Source organism: Aquila chrysaetos, chromosome 3, assembly GCF_900496995.4.
Source record: "Aquila chrysaetos chrysaetos chromosome 3, bAquChr1.4, whole genome shotgun sequence".
Lineage (NCBI taxonomy): Eukaryota > Metazoa > Chordata > Aves > Accipitriformes > Accipitridae > Aquila > Aquila chrysaetos.
The window spans coordinates 35801219-35817537 of NC_044006.1; the positions used below are offsets into that span (position 1 = coordinate 35801219).

General features: G+C 42.1%; 1 protein-coding gene across 9 annotated transcripts; it reads right to left on the reverse strand.

Moving 5' to 3' along the window:
• Window positions 1-7177: 7177 nt before the first annotated feature.
• Window positions 7178-16315, reverse strand: OXSM (3-oxoacyl-ACP synthase, mitochondrial). Of its 9 annotated transcripts, none has more exons than XM_030007642.2 (3): window positions 15806-16315; window positions 10561-11578; window positions 7178-7786 (listed from the first exon to the last, which is right to left on the reverse strand). In XM_030007642.2, exons 2-3 carry the CDS (start codon window positions 11541-11543, stop codon window positions 7384-7386), a joined length of 1386 nt encoding a protein of 461 aa, XP_029863502.1. In that variant the 5' UTR covers window positions 11544-11578; window positions 15806-16315; the 3' UTR covers window positions 7178-7383. The 9 variants fall into 9 exon arrangements, with proteins under 9 accessions (XP_029863502.1, XP_029863501.1, XP_029863506.1 ...); XM_030007641.2 differs by lacking the exon at window positions 15806-16315 and adding an exon at window positions 13237-13364; XM_030007646.2 differs by lacking the exon at window positions 15806-16315 and adding an exon at window positions 13237-13362 and having other exon boundaries at window positions 10561-11531.
• Between the last annotated feature and the right edge of the window lie 4 nt (window positions 16316-16319).

Sequence of the window (16319 nt, forward strand, 5' to 3'; positions counted from 1 at the left end):
TATATCAAGCCCAATGTCAGCCACCCATCTGCTTTTTTTTCTTTGTTTCTTCCAGCAAACTCAAAACATTATGAGAATTAACTCCTAAATTAACTCCTAGGATTACTTTTATGTCTTGTTTCAGCCCAGAGCATGCTTGATGACATTCTGAACTCCAGGAAACAGTCCATTAGGCATGAAAGAACTGGTCACTGCTTAAAGCAATAACATTTAACACCAAGATCCTGATGATGACAAAAAAGGGAAACTACAAAACGATATTAACTAACATATGGATGTCCAGCTATTTAACATCTGATCTGCTTTATAGCGCTCCAGGAGAACTACAAGACCCACATTAAAAAAATATTCTTCTGTTTTTAAACTATAGTTCCTCTTCTGCATTTCTTGTGCTCTTTAGGAACATAGGTATTTTTTCAATCCTTCTTATTAATATCTTATTTCACTTCACTCCTATTAACATATTTTGCCAGAGACCTTGGGCTGCAATAGCATTATATACTACCAGTTCAGTATTCGTGTATATTAGCTGTCATCCTAAAATTATTGTGCCTCCTACACAGAGGTACTGACTATAAGCAATTGATAGTGGCATATTCCTTTACAGTTCAATAACTCCGGGTAGAAAATTGGCTTTCTACCAAGTTAAAATTAATCATCATTGTTACAAAAGTGGGAATGGTATCTACTGTCCAAGCAGAAACTATTATACATTTTACTTAGGTTATAAAACTGCCTTCATCCTAGTTTTTTCTGTCACAGGTGTTAGCTTTAGAAATCGAATGGGAGTCTGTCTTCCTCTCAAAAAAATGGGAACTAAAGGTATATTCCTAAAATGTGATATATAGAGAATTATTTCTACTCTTAGATGAGCCAATCTATGCTGATTAAACTGAAGAGCCTATATGATCCTGACAGAAATATCCAGAAGGAAGGAATATTTTCACTATGGTCTTGGCTGTGGAAAATGCTAATTCCAGCAATTTCCTATTTTGTGAAAGCTAGCTAGTGAGTTTGGGCCAACATTACTATAGAATCTAAATCTTGAGGGTAGTGACTCTCCCCACATAAGAGGTAGGGAGATTTGATTGTGCCCAGATGATGAGCAGAAGCCCTGGAAGACTTGCCCAAACTCACAAAGGATCAAATGTCTTTTTGTTTCAGGTGAAATGTGATTTATAAATTGAAAACAAAGGAAGATGAGAATATTTATAAGTGCATATTTAAAAACTTGAACCTGAACCTTGGTAACTTGATTGAAGTGGCACAGAAAGCCTCTGACAGAAAAAGGATGTAGTCTAGGTATTTCAAGTACCATGCAAGCACGTTAGTCCATTTTTAGCACTACTGAAGAAATTGTATATTTTCACAAGCCATTGAACAAAGACACTCCAGGAGAATCAGTGTGATTAGGACGTCTACATGCCTTTAAAAGCACTAGTTATTTCCATTCTGCAGTATACTCCACTATTCCAGCTGCACCTGAAACACATAGGGTTTGGCTTCTCTTCGAAATCTGCAATTTTATAAAGCAAGGTTATATACATTCTAAAGTTTGGGGTGTTTATTGCTTTAAAATGATGCACACCTTCATGATTCAAACTGAGAAAATATAGCCAAAGTTGGTTTTTTTTCTTTTTCAGATAGTAAAATCTAGTGGTAATGTATTGTTTACACAAATTAGGAAAAGAGGTAAGAGAGTGAAAATGGAAAAAAAAAGGGGACTGGGGCAGAAAAACTTAGCAATTCCATATACATTCTTTTCATTCTCTGTTACAGCAACATCTATTTTTCACTTCAGAGTAAGACAAGCATATACTGCTGAAGGACCAAATCCTATAGTGTGGAAGAAAAAGGTATTTGGAAACCTTTCCTCAGAAATTGTCCAAGGTAGAACTGTTCCATATAGTGCTCAAAAAGTAGTAAAGTGACTCCTCTGCCAATTATATTCAGATTTGGCCCTGGCTTGTTTCTAATAGAAGCATAGCTTCAAATATAAATATATTTAAATTTTTGTCTGATGTCAACAATCAATATAAAGCTTTACTAAGTAAAAAAGTATGTGTTAAAAAACAGATAGCAAAAATAATCTTTTTGCAAACTTATACTAGTTGTTTTTCACACTACCCGAAAAGTCATTCACTTCTGAAATAGTGCCTTGCTTTGCTTTCCAAAAATCCATTTCCTAGAACACTTCCAACCACGTTTTAAAATCAGTAGAGCTTCTTATATCTCTTATCACAAAGACTTTTCTCTTTATTTCAACAGGCATATTCAACCATCCAACTGTCCTTCAAGTCTGCTTTTGACTTCATTAAAATGAAAACAAACTTGAAGACACAAAAGGAAAGACAAATTAGATCACAAAAAATTGGGAGCAAACCTCCTGGAGCCTTTTGTACCAACTGTTTTCCCATGCCCCATCTGGTCCCCAAACTCAAAAGGCTGGTCCCACAAAGAGGCCACCTCAAATGTTTGACAGAGCCAAGGGACTTGGCACGGACCCCTCACAGCATGGCTGTCCCATCCATGGCCCCAGCTGTCAGGTTGGGTGAGAAGGGTGATGGGACAAGGCTGATCACCAGCCACCCCTGGTTTTGTAATATGCATTTCTCTTCACTACAGGCTCAGTCATGGCTTGAGAAATCATAAAATACGATCCAAAGTAGACTCTAGAGATTCCATGCTAGAGAAAGGCAAACTATCATCAGCTGATAAGCAGGAAAACATGCTGACTTGTGACTAAATAGAGTCATTCTATTAGTTAGCTTTTTGTTCAAAAGGATGCCCTATATGCCTTGAAGTAATTACAGTTTAGTATATACTTATTCTTAATTTTTATTATCATACTAGAAAACTATGAATCATATTTTTACTGAAAAGAAAACCTTCTGCTCCATACTTCTTTCAAACTTTAACTGGATGTTAATTTGAAATAATTTAGGAACTGGCAAGACATCATTTTCTAAATTCTTTAATTAGTAAAAAATGTGCTGTATGTCTGAAAAAAAGGTTATGCACACTGAACTAAACTAACCTGAGTAAACTGAAATTGAGGAATATATTCTCTCTACACTTGCAAAACAAGCTATAGAAGTCCAAAATTAAATGAGGTTTATCATTTTAACAAACTGTTTCTAGAGACAGACAGTAATTAACCCTGAACAGTGGCGTGACTTTTGTAAGATTTCAGCAAACATATGCTGCTTGCGTTTTTTTATAACACAACTTTTTATTAGGTTCCTTGAAATAAATGAGTTCATGTACGTTGTCATAATTCCAATTTTTGTTTCAAATGTATTGATTTCTAAAAAGACTAGTTTAAGTAAAAATCTTTGATTCAAAACAAAACAAGATTTTAAATAATCTATTTTTACCTGGCTTCCACCTCACCAACAACTAAATAACTGGGACTGAGAGATTTCTCAAATTATATTCATGTTCTTAGTCTCAATGCACATTTCAACAAGAAAACCTGACACGATTATCAGTAGCAGCCAGGAATCAGTGTCTGCAGTTTTTTGTTGAGGGGATATGTATATTCAGACAGCTATTTCTTTTAACATCAGTTGGATTGCTAAAAAGCATCACAGTTTCAATGCTTTTGGTACAGTCTCCCATAACGTCCTTATTGACAAATTGATGAAGTATGGACTAGATAAGTAGCTGGTGAAGTGGATTGAAAACTGGCTGAACTGCTGGGCTTAAAGGATTGTCAACAGTGGCGTGAAGTCCAGCTGGACGCCAGACCTCAGCAGAGTACCCCAGAGATGTATTCTGGGACCAGTACTGTTTAATACCTTCATTAATGACCTAGACAGTGAGCTAGAGTCCTCAGCAAGTTGGCTGACAATACAAAACTGGGAGACGCAGTTGATACACCAGGTGGATGTGCTGCCAGCCAGAGGGACTGGGACAGGCTGGAGAAATGGCCTGACAGGTACTTCATGGAGTTCAACAAAGGAGATGCCAAGTCCTGCACCTGGGGATGGATAACCCCATGCACCATTCCTCCTCAGGCTAACCAGCTGGAAAGCAGCTTGGCAGAAAAACACCTGTGGTCCTGTTGGACCAGCCGCCCTTGCAGCAAAGGCAGCCAAAGCCATCATGGGCTGCATTAGGAAGAGCAGCAGCAGCGGGTCATGGGAGATGATCCTTCCCCTCTACTCAGCACTGGTGAGACACATCTGCGCTGCCGGGTCCAGTTCTGGGCTCCCCAGTACATGAAAAACATGGACATCCTGGAGCAAGTCCACTGAAGGGGCACAAAGATGATGAAGGAACTGGAGCGTCTGACATACGAGGAGAGGGTGAGACCTGGGACTCTTCATCCTGGAGAAGAGAAGGCTCCGGCAGGTCTTATCAATGTGTATAAATACTTGATGAGGGGAATGAAGGAGCTAGACTCTTCTCAGTAGTGCCCAGTGACAAGTTAAGAGGCGGTGGGCACAAATTTAAGTATAGGAAATTCCATTTAAATGAAAGAAACTTCTTATAGTGAGGGTGACGAAACACTGGCACAGATTGCCCAAAGAGGTTGTGGAGTCTCCATCCTTGGAGACACTCAAAACCCAGTGGGACACAGCCCTGAGTAACCTGCTCTAGCTGGCCCTGCTTTGAGCAGGGGGGCTGGACTAGGTGACCTCCAGATGTGCCTTCCAGCCTTGGCCACTCCGTGATCCTGCCTGGAGGGTATGGCTCTCACAAGTGTGTTGCACCACTTCAGAAGTAGGCTTGAAAATAAACTATCAGCATTTCCAGGCTTTGCTTATCAGACGGCAAGTAACTCCAAGCTTATGAGTCTAAACATTAAGCTTTTTTAATCCAAACTCTGGACCATTACATCTCTCCGTTATTAAGATGAAGGGAGCATTTTAAGGGAAAACATTTTGGTTTAACATGTTGGTCAATTTGCCCACTTAATAGTTTAGCAACATAGAGAGATCTATTTTCTTCTTATGTTTGCAGCTACCATAATAAAGCAGTAATTAGCAGCAAGTAGTCCCTGATCAGCTCAGTGGGGTATGTGATAAAAAGAGTTGACTCCAAACAAGTACATAAAAATGAAACCTATACAAACAAAATTCAGATAGACAGGGGTTGAACTTTAGCTCTGCTCATTTTTTTTAAAATCTTAATTCCCTACAGGGCACACTATTTACTACTGCATCTAGGTCTGTTAAAATTATCCATAATCAAAACACCTAAAATAACTATCGTCACAAAGCTTTCATGGTTTAAAGGTTACCTGCAGCAGATGATTAAATTGCAGTGAGCTGAAGTGAGGAGAAAGATCTTTTAATCATTTCAGTTTCTGTTTTATTTTTGTGTGACAGTATAATTTGTCTTTTCATGGTTGGTACACAAGAGTCTCCATCCAACACTCCTGGGGCCACAATCTCTGCTATCAGAGGGAAAGGGAAGTGTATGTCTCTGTCACAGTATTAATTACAGGTCTGCAGCTACGTAACAAGATTGGGTAAGTTTAGTTAGACTGTACTTCCATTCCACAATAATGCAGCACTATCTAGTCTTCCCATATTCCACCTTGGATTGCAACTACCTGAAACAATATTATCTCCAGAAGAAACTCGTTGGATTATTTCCTCCAAATTCACAACCCTGCTGCTAGCTCTTTCCTGGAGGCTGAATTCCTTAAGTCAATTCCTTTTTGCATATAATTTGCAGAGTAATGTTGAATTTTTTATTCTGCCTTTTATATTGCATGCAACCCAGATCCTCATTCATTGTACTGCTACAATTATCACAAGCTAAGAGGTTTGTCAGTATTTTTCCCGACAGCAAATTCCTATACTCTCTCTAGTTTGTACACTTTCACATTTTCCCTTTGGTAATATATTCTTTTACTTCCAGGCTTATTATTCATTAATCTGTTTTGGACTGCATTGTTCTGTATGAGCTCAGCTTCTGGAAAGAATCTTAATCATTCTCCGACTGCATTTTTCTCATCATTCTCTTAACTTCCTATTCAGTAAAGACAGCAAATGCAAAAATTATGCTGTTCCATATCAGCATTCAGACCATTTGTATAAATAATGAAGTTTTAGGGTACTGCTAAGCCTTGTGATAGCCCATTAGTAATCTCTTTCCAGAATGAAATTTACTTATAGTACAGCTACTTTCTATGTCCTTTATTTTAAATCCAGTGAGTTACTTTGTCTCCACTTACACAGGTCAAAGGCTAAGACTGACATTTTCAAAAAGAAAATCAGTGAAAAGCTTTTTAATAAACTAACCCACCAATAGGGATGTCCAACTTCATTCACATCTGCACTATTGATCGAGGCACTACTTGGCTAAGATGCTGACTGGTGCCAGAAGAAACAGACAACGCCGTTTACTTGTTCTTTGCAAGAAACAACATAAACCACTATCAATACGTCAGCTTTAGGTATAATTTCCCTGTTCTCGTTCTTCCCCTTTCTCATCCTCAACACAAGACCCAGATTTATTTCTTGCATATGCCTTTTTTTTTTTTTTTGCTAAAAGATTCCTTGTTTTTCCAAGTTTGGCTAGTTCTATTTTTCCATTTTGGCAGAACAACAAGGGGTTTCAAGGGTCTTTTTCCTTTCTGTGTAACTATTTTTTAAATTCTCAATACCTTACTTGAATATCTACCTTGCTATTCTTGTCCAAAATTTCAGAACAAAACAGGTTATCACCTACTAATTCTATCCCTGTGCCACATGGAAGATGTATAGGCCATGCTGTACATATACTTCACTGTTACCACTCCATGCCATGGCTAATGAGGTAATGCAATATATGGAAATTAATAAAGCTTAAAAGAAAATGAACCACTGTCAGAAATCTTATGAACTCCTATACTATTGTCTCCTGAACGTCATCTGTGTGGAAGAATGTGCGTAAGTCTATGATATTTGAAACAATTTACGATGAGGAAAAAGGCAGAATTATAAACGGAACGCATGACAAAGGGAAGCTCAGTCATAAACCTTGTATCATCACACAGTAAGTCATCAAGTCATGACTACGGAGCCATAACTTGTTAGCCAGCCTTCCTTTTGCATAAATGTTTCCAAGCAATTTCTGTCCCGCATGCATATGAAAAATCTATTCTAATGAAGTAAAAACACAGAATGATCAATGTCTTCTCTTCTAGTCAAGAACAAAAACTTCTTTACCACACAAAGGATAGGTCTTTTATTTATTTTTACTAAAATGAGTAAAAGATGTTCCCTCTTTCTAAAAGAATTACTGATGTAAATGTTCGGGTGAATAAAGTTCTTGCAGATCAAGAGAGCAATTCTCAAAGCTGAGAAAAGATCATAGTACACACCAAGGGTGGCAGTACAGAAAATCATTGTCAGTGCCTTTTTTTCATAACATGCACAGCGTAAGTTAAACACTTGCAAAGCACAAAGTTGCATTAGTACCACCAAAGCCAAATGAATTTGTGAGTGCTATACGCCGTTTTTCAGTTTTCCACTCCTGAGCCGTTAACGGGACGTAGTTGAGATCAAACTCTGCCTCTGTTTTCTCTAAGTTTAGAGTAGGTGGCAAAATCCCATGGTAACAGGACAGTGCTGTGAAAGCTGCTTCAATAGCTCCTGCAGCCCCTAAGAGATGTCCTGTTGCTCCTTTTGTTGAGGAAACTGCAATATTACATGAGTGATCTTTAAAAAGTCTCTTGATTGCTTGATTCTCAGCAGCATCTCCTAGAGGGGTAGAAGTTGCATGTGCATTGACATATGTTATGTCTTCAGGTTTGATCCCAGAATCTTTTATCGCTGCAGACATACACCTAAGGAAAAAAAAAAAAAGGCAGAATGCTGAATTTCCCATTGTATTTTTGTCACTAATACACATGTACAAACCAAAAGCAAAAGTACAGGGTGTTTTAAAGTGTTTATCAAATGTGAAAATCTGCATGACATACTTTACCAGAGATGTAAATGACAAGAGATGGATTCATCTAACTAAACACAATAGCATCTACATTTAGCCACTCAAGAAAGACAGTAGTGCTGAGACCCACTATAAAATCAGACTCGCTGCTAAAAATTCCACAGCTGGGAAAAATACGAAGAGAAAGAAAGAAGATATAACAAACAATCTCTACAGACTACATTAATATATCAAGGACCCTTTTCAATGCAAAATTTGAAAACATTTGAGAAAGAAATAACTACCTGAAATTATTACAAAAATTTAGATCTCCTCTGTTTCTCTAGTGTAGCAACACATTAATGTAACATTCACTACAAAGGTTGAAGAAATCCCCTTCCCATTGTAAATGAAAAGAAGATTCCCTAGTTTTTATATTTTATTTTCCCTCATATTTACAGTATTAGGGAATTAGGAATAAAAATTGCTCTATCAAATAAAAATATTGGGAAATGAAAGAAAAATTCTGCAGTCATCCTCTTCATGAGCTTCTTTTTCATGCTTTCTAGAGGCTAGAAGTTGTCCTTGCCCCTGCAACAGCAAGGAGATAGCACAAATTCTTATATATAAAGTGAAATTTACTGAAAGTCACACTCTTCTACTCTGACACTGTATGTTCCATGCTGACTCCTGACTACCTGTGGACTGTGACTGCCTCTATAAAACATGCTCTTTTATGAAAACCACAGAAAGATCCATACAGCTCCATACTGTGATTTTCTCACAGATTTCCCACAGAAAGAAGGGGATGAATTAGACATCTCTCCTTATACATACAGCTTAAGGAAGTATCTCAGAGCAAAGGACCACTGACTCTTCTGAAATTTATGAAAAATAAGTAAATAAAAAAGAAGCTCAAAAAAAAGATAGCACAGGCTGCTGGACAAATTTAACTATCTCCAGTACAGCCTCCTACCCTCAGAAGCATCCAGCTCAGCTTAGGTTGGAGGCCACTGATGCTCACTATCACTACATAGTAAGCCAACACTGAGGCAAAAAAGATTACTGATCAACTGTGAGGTAAACAGATACCTTAATTTAGTTAAATACGTCAGCTGCAAGGAACATATTTACTTAAGGAGATAACAGATTAATTGTGTAGAACACACTTTATATCCACGCTTCTGAGCCTGGCCTTGCCTCTTCTTTCATGCAGGTTTATTCCAACATATGTCTTAGTCTCCAACTGAAGTAGTTATTGGAAGATGACAAAAAATATATTCCCCTGAATTTTTTTGACATGGCAAATAAAATCCCTACAGAAAAGAGAAGCGTATACATTTCAGATTTAATCCATACACCACTGCAGTAACGAAATATTGGTTTGAAGACTGTATTAAAATGTATTATCTCATCTCAGGGGTGGAAAGGCTCAACATTTTGGAGATACGAAGATTAACGTTCAACTACTTCCCACTGTGAATTTAATTTATATGCTACTGCAATCATAAAATATACAAAAATTCTGTTACAATATATTGCCATATCATCTCAAGGGTAAACAAGTCTGAAAATCTGAGATAAGACACTCCTGATTACTCAACTCACACCTAAGCCTGCAGAACAATTAAATACGAGTCCAATAGCATAGAAGGGAAATCTGATATATTACACTTCTTGAAAAATCTGATAATCCAATAAAGATGCAAACACAGCTTTACAATACAATGCAGAAGTTTGATCTATTTGTGCAGTGATACATTGAATTTTGTTATTAAATATTCACATACATTCAGAAAAATGGAAACTAAATCTTTACTAAAGATCCCAATGTCAGCAATAGTATTCAGCCTACAAAAAGCTCACTAACAGTACATATACTTACACATGCAATTTAGCTGACAATTTAATTAGGTCAATGATAAAGACTAGATGAATATCATCTACTTGTGAACTGGTTTTGATAAGATTAACAATGAGGAAGCTTTACCATCTCACTAAACATTACTAAAGTGGATTTCTGCTACGCCCCTCCACCAACTCGCTTAGCTGCATCAGAATGAAGTATTTAAACATGACTGTAGCACCGGTGTTTGATCTAAATACTTCCCCTATGAAGAACTGGAAGTCTTTTCTAAATAAGAATAGCCACGATTAATGCTAATTACATGTACAGTAATTATTCTAACAAACCAGATCCTCCAAGTGCTCTACAGCTTTCATCACTTGGGATTTCTTTAGGAATGCTATTCCCCTTTCAGACCACAACAAATGACATGACCTGCTTTTGCAGTGGGGTCTCTGTTCTCTGTGGACAAAGGGTGATGGAGAATGTGAAAAGGTTCTATCATACCACAAAAATCTTAAAAAAGAGGTTTCCATTGAGACTTATTTGTGTGAACAGCTGTAGGCACCGAACGCAAAAATATTTTCACCTACAGAAAGTTTTCATAACTATGCAAAAAGGCTGATTCTAGCAAGAACTGGCCTTCACCTTGGTATTAAAAAAAAAAAATTGGGGCAAACCTTACCAGAATTGCTTTCATTTTTCAGATTAAGTTTTCAGGCTTTTGGAATATTAATTCAAGATTGAACTGAATTTCTCTAGGAAAAGCATACAGTAACAGAAACACATACACCCACTATAATTAACATATGAAACAGCCATCATAACCAACATATAGCTCTTACCTGAATGCACCATCTCCCTCTGGATTAGGTGCTGTTATGTGGCAAGCATCACCAGAAAGTCCATAACCTAAAACTTCTGCATAGATCCTAGCACCTCTTTGTACAGCGTGTTCATACTCTTCCAAGATCAGCACAGCAGCACCCTCTCCCATTACAAACCCTTCTCTCTGCGAATCAAACGGTCGACATGCCATTTTAGGGCTTGAGTTAAAACTCGTGCTGAGGGCCCGAGCTCTTGCAAATCCAGCCAAGGACAAAGGACTAATGCAAGCCTCAGTCCCTCCAGCCAACATGACATCAGCATCACCAGCGGCGATAAATCTAAAGGAGTCTCCAACAGCATGTGCGCCTGTGGTACAAGCAGTTGACACAGCATGATTCGGCCCTTTCAGTTGGTATTTAATGCTGATCTGGCCTGCTGCCATATTGACTAAAATCTTTGGGACAAAGAACGGGCTGACCTTGTTATAACCCTTTGTTTTAAATAAAGCAGCTGTATCAGAAATCTCTTCCAGTGGAACCATTCCCATCCCAATTGCCACACCGGCACTTAAGCGATCCTGTTCAGACTGGGGAGACCAGCCAGAGTCCTTCATTGCTAGCTCTGCTGCACCGATGGCCATCACAGTGGCAGAACTCATGGATTTGATCTCTGACTTTGACACAAAGCTTTCTTCACTGAACTGACCCTCCTTGTTTCCCCTTGGCACACAAGCAGCCACTTTACATGGGACACCTGCATATTCTTCCCCGTCTAGCGATGCAATCCCACTGTCTCCTTGGAGAAGGCGCTTCCACACAAACTGAGTCCCCACACCAAGAGGGGACACTAAGCCAATACCTGTAACAACTACTTTCCTTCGACATGCAGGCAGTGACTTGCTGAAAGCTCTTCTGTGGTTTCGTAAATGCAGATTTAAATTGAGACCCCGGAGATGAAGATTTGCCATTGTTAATAGATCCTGCGAGCACTGTGAGAACATGGTGGAAATCAATCACTTCAAGCACGTTCCTGTAACTAGCGGGGAAAAAAAAAAAAAGACACAAACACAACAGTAAAGCTGCCAATGTGAAAAACATTCCAAGTACCCTAAATTAATAACCTGCTTTTTACATGAAAGCCTATTTTCAACCCTGCAATTTTCTGCGTCTGTAATCAGGAATAGCATGTGTTATGGCAGACAGGGCATAGAAACACATTCACTTTGTGAATGCCTCTAGTGGGCTCTTCTAGCTTAAGCTGCTAATGAATACGAGTTCGCACCACTGTGGACTGCGAGAGACTCTCAGGTTTTGAGGGACTCTCCGGTTTTGCTGCAAAACGCCCCTCAGGGCTTTAACTACCAGCTGGCTGGAGATATCAACAACAAGCATTAACAGCTTCATTCTTCTAAGGGAGAAAGTGTGTGTTCACCTGAAAGTGTACGTCCTACCATTATCATGTTAAGTATGTCATCATCTCGACCTTTATGTCAGGCAGAATGGTCTACAAAACTCAGAACAGAAGGAGTCAAGAAACTCTTCCTGGTTCCTGCCAGCAAGGCAATTGCATATCTTGGACAAGGCTGCTCATCCTTCTACCTCCACCTACCCTTTATCAGCCTTGGGGTGTTTCGACTGTCAGAGGACAGCACCTCAAGTGCATTTGAGCAAGACGTACCGCAACACCACCTCCATTGAAGGTAACACCGCCAGACCCCACGTATCGTGAGGAGTGTCAAGTGATGGCGGAAGGCCGCTGCTGAGCACAAGTACTTTGGGCAGGACAAGAGGACCATGCCAAGCAGTAACTGCGCCGGTGCCCCTCTACCTCGCCTCGGCCACCGCCGGGTCGGGAGCTGGTTTGACAGCACGCACCCGGCACGCCGGCGCAGGGCGGAGGCTGCAGCACAGCTCCGTCAACACCTATGACACACGCTTCAACCGGTCGCCTGCTTTTCGCCTCACAAGAAGGGCACCGTGGCATTGCCAAGCCTTTGGTAAGGCTCAGGGAGCTGTACGGGGACCGCGCGGGGCCTCCGGGCTCACGCGCTCCTGCTAAAACACACGGACCTGCTCCTTCCCGTGGCAACACAAGTACGCAGCGGTGATATTGAAAAATAAAAAACTAAAAATAGCATTTACTAATGCAAACGGGTTTTTTAAAGGAGACTGCTTTAAATCCTGACCCAGATTTGTCATTTTAATTTCTTAAGCCAGTTAGCCCGGATTTTATAGAAAAGGGCAATATATATAAAATAATTGCAGAGATCTTTAAAGCAGCACATGCCCAACAGCCACATACAGCTTTTAATAAAACACCGTCAACCGGTGTAAAATAATTAGGAGGCCTTGTCTGACCCAAGCAAGGCCACCATACCTACTGTGGGCGCCGAAGAGAAAAACAAGCGGTGGGGAGGGGGTAATTCCTCCCCGGGAACAAGAGCTATCGGACGTCACAGGGTGTTTAAAGGGCATTCACTGCTTTTAACGTTTACACCAGGAGCTAAACCCTGACGCCACGGGACCCGCCTGCACCACCCCAGCTTTCGGCCCCGCCCGGCGCCGCCATTGCCGCCCCGCCCGGCTCCGGTAGGGGCAGCCTCTCCCGCCGCCCCGCCGGCGGGGGGGAGCCCTCCCGCTCCCGCAGGGGCCGGCGAAGCCCCCGCCTCCCTCCGTCCTAGCCCTCAGCGGTACCTCCGCCGGCCGCGATCCCCCCACCCCCCGCTCCGCGATGGTTGGCTCTGCCTGCTTCTCCTGTTCCGACGGCGCGGGGCCGCACCACTCGGAAGGCGGGGGGGGGGGGGGGCGGGCACGCGACGGCTTTGTAGCCGATCCCCGATGTCACGATTGGTGAGGAGCCGCGCGAGCGAATCGGTGACGCGGCGGTGGACTGCGCGGCCCGGCGGCGCTTCCCGCTCCCGGCGGGCGGAGGAGGGCGGCGGCGGCGCGGCGGGGCCCGGCCCAGCGCAGAGCGCGCCCGCGTAAGTAGCCCTGAGACCCGGAAAAGACAAGGAAATCACACCACTCTCCCCGCCCCCAAATCACGCATTTAAAACATGCAAAGGAAGAGTAAAAAAGACTAAAAACGCCCAAGCGAACACACGGTCTTAGTGGAATAATACGCAAGAGGGTGACGCTAAGGTCGTGAGGGAAACCTTGTCGTTTCCCATCGGTTTCCTGAATGCTGCATGCGTACTGCAGCACATTTCAGCACTGAGCTGGTAGGAACTGTGAAAACTCCGGCAGCAAACGGTGCATAACCATGTAATTCAAGGCTCTCACGCAGACGTGCATGAGGAGCTCTTCAGGACCTTGCAGTCTCTTCCAGGCCCATTTTGTATTCCACCACAACTAATTCCTTAGCACAGTTTTCCTGCCTACACTTTGTTCCCTTGCTCTAGTCCGAATCCTCATCTGATTCCTCTTCTGCTGTCTGCATCCATCAGATCCCCCATCCTTAACCAGCTGCCAGCTTTGCTGTCACATTCCTGGCGGAAAAGGACCTGGGGGTGTTGGTCGACAGATGCCTGAATGTGAGCTGGCCGTGTGCCCAGGTGGCCAAGAGGGCCAAAAGCATCCTGGCTTGTATCAGAAATAGCGTGGACAGCAGGTCTAGGGAAGCGATCGTCCCCCTGTACTCGGCACTGGTGAGGCCGCACCTCGAATACCATGCTCAGTTTTGGGCCCCTCACTGCAAGAAAGACATCGGGGTGCTCGAGCGTGTCCAGAGAAGGGCAACCAAGCTGGTGAGGGGCCTGGAGCACAAGTCTTACGAGGAGTGGTTGAGGGAACGGGGATTGTTTAGTCTGGAGAAAAGGAGGCTGAGGGGAGACCTTATCGCTCTCTACAGCTACCTGAAAGGAGGTTGTAGCAAGGTGGTTGTTGGTCTCTTCTCCCAAGTAACAAGCAATAGTGAGAGGAAATGGCCTCAAGTTGCAGCAGGGGAGGTTTAGGTTGGATATTAGGAAAAATTTCTTCACCAAAAAGGGTTGTCAAGCATTGGAATAGGCTGCCCAGGGAAGTGGTTGAGTCACCGTCCCTGGAGGTATTTAAAAGACATATAGATGTGGTGCTTAGGGACATGGTTTAGTGGTGGCCTTGGCAGTGCTAGATTAACGGTTGGACTTGATGATCTTAAAGGTCTTTTCCAGCCCAAACGATTCTATGACTCCATGAAAGTGTGCTCTTCCACATGGGTGCTGAAATGCTGGTAGAGAAGACAGAGTTAAACAAAGACAAGTTGATCACTGACTTTACATGAGTGTCTTGAAAGTACATGTACAAATATGCCAACAGCACCAATACACAAAAATAAACCATTTGTTATGGCTGCTGCTTGCAGATGTAGTGCATGATCTGAACTGAGACCAAGCTGCTAGCTATGCCTGAGATGACATGTAGGAACAATTAAGTTTTTACTTAAGAAAGACAGTGGCACCATAGCTAAAATACATCAAGTCCAAGAGCTATCACGGCAGAGCATAAAACATGTGCCAAAGTCTCATCAACAAAGACTCGAAGCACTTACTGCAGGAAAAAGAAAAAAAAAAAAAACCCAGATGCCAAAAAGGAGGGAAATGCAATATTTAATAAAGAAAAAATAAACATTTGTGTAAGTTTGGTGTTTTGGTTTTTTTTCTAAGTGAAAAGTCTGTATTTAATTTCCCTTTAGAAATAACATTCCTTGGACATTTAAGGTGTTAGTCATTTGTTGGAAGTTCGTACTTGGTTTTCTCATTTTTCACACCCCTTTCCTATGACCACTTCCAAAGCATTATTTACAAATGGTATACTTACATGCATCATGTACGTATGTTACACGTACAGCAATATAGTTAATCTTTAAATTTGAGAGGGCAGCCAACATTAACAGTCACACGCCTATATGAAAAGCATGGGAAGGAAGTTAAAAGCTGAAGCAGCAGCCAAGGAACATGGCATTATCTTAAATTAAAATTTTATTACTTTGCTACCAATTCCATGATTTTGAGGGCTGAATTAGTGACTTTTAAACTATGCTAGTAGGAATAATAACAGTGATCTCAGCAAAAGTGAATTCCCTTGGGTTAAATCTCAGCTCTTGTAAGGGTTAAGTACCACCTTAAAAAATCACGGAAGCTAAGCAGAGTGACCTGTCAGAAGCAGACAGCAGAGCTAGAGCATAATGTCAACTAATAACCACAAGCCAGCCTGAATTTTGCAGACCTCTTGTACTTGGAACTTTTAAAATCTTGCATTCTTTAGAAAGCAAAGCCCCACAGACCTTTTTGTCTGAGATGCTTCATCGCAGTTCTTCCACTAATAGCACAAACCAGACGACTAGGAAAAGCAGAGACAGAAAGTAGGGTGTTTTTTTCTTCCATGTGGACAGGCTTTGGGTAGGGCTGGACGAGGCGGCAAGGCGGGGGCGAGCAGCTGCAGCAACCTTCCCACCCTGGCAGCCCGGGTGAGGCCGAACGCGGGGCGCCAGCGGAGGCCGCAAGCACGCTCGGACGGTATGAAAGGGGATTTATACCCCTCGGTAACATCACCGCCTACCACGGGGGCTCCCGAGGGCCCCGGGTGACCGGGAGGCCCCACTGCCCTGCCCAAGCGGGTCCGGATATCGATTGCAACGTCATTCAAATCGTCAGGACAAAGTAGTTCAGCAGCTCCTGTAACATCGCCGACTTCAGCCGGGGCAGGGCAGGCAGCCGGGGAAGGCCGGACCCCCGCGCCCCACGCACTCCGGGCCTCCGCGGGCCTCCGCCGCCCCGCCCGGCGGACGCGGGAGCGGG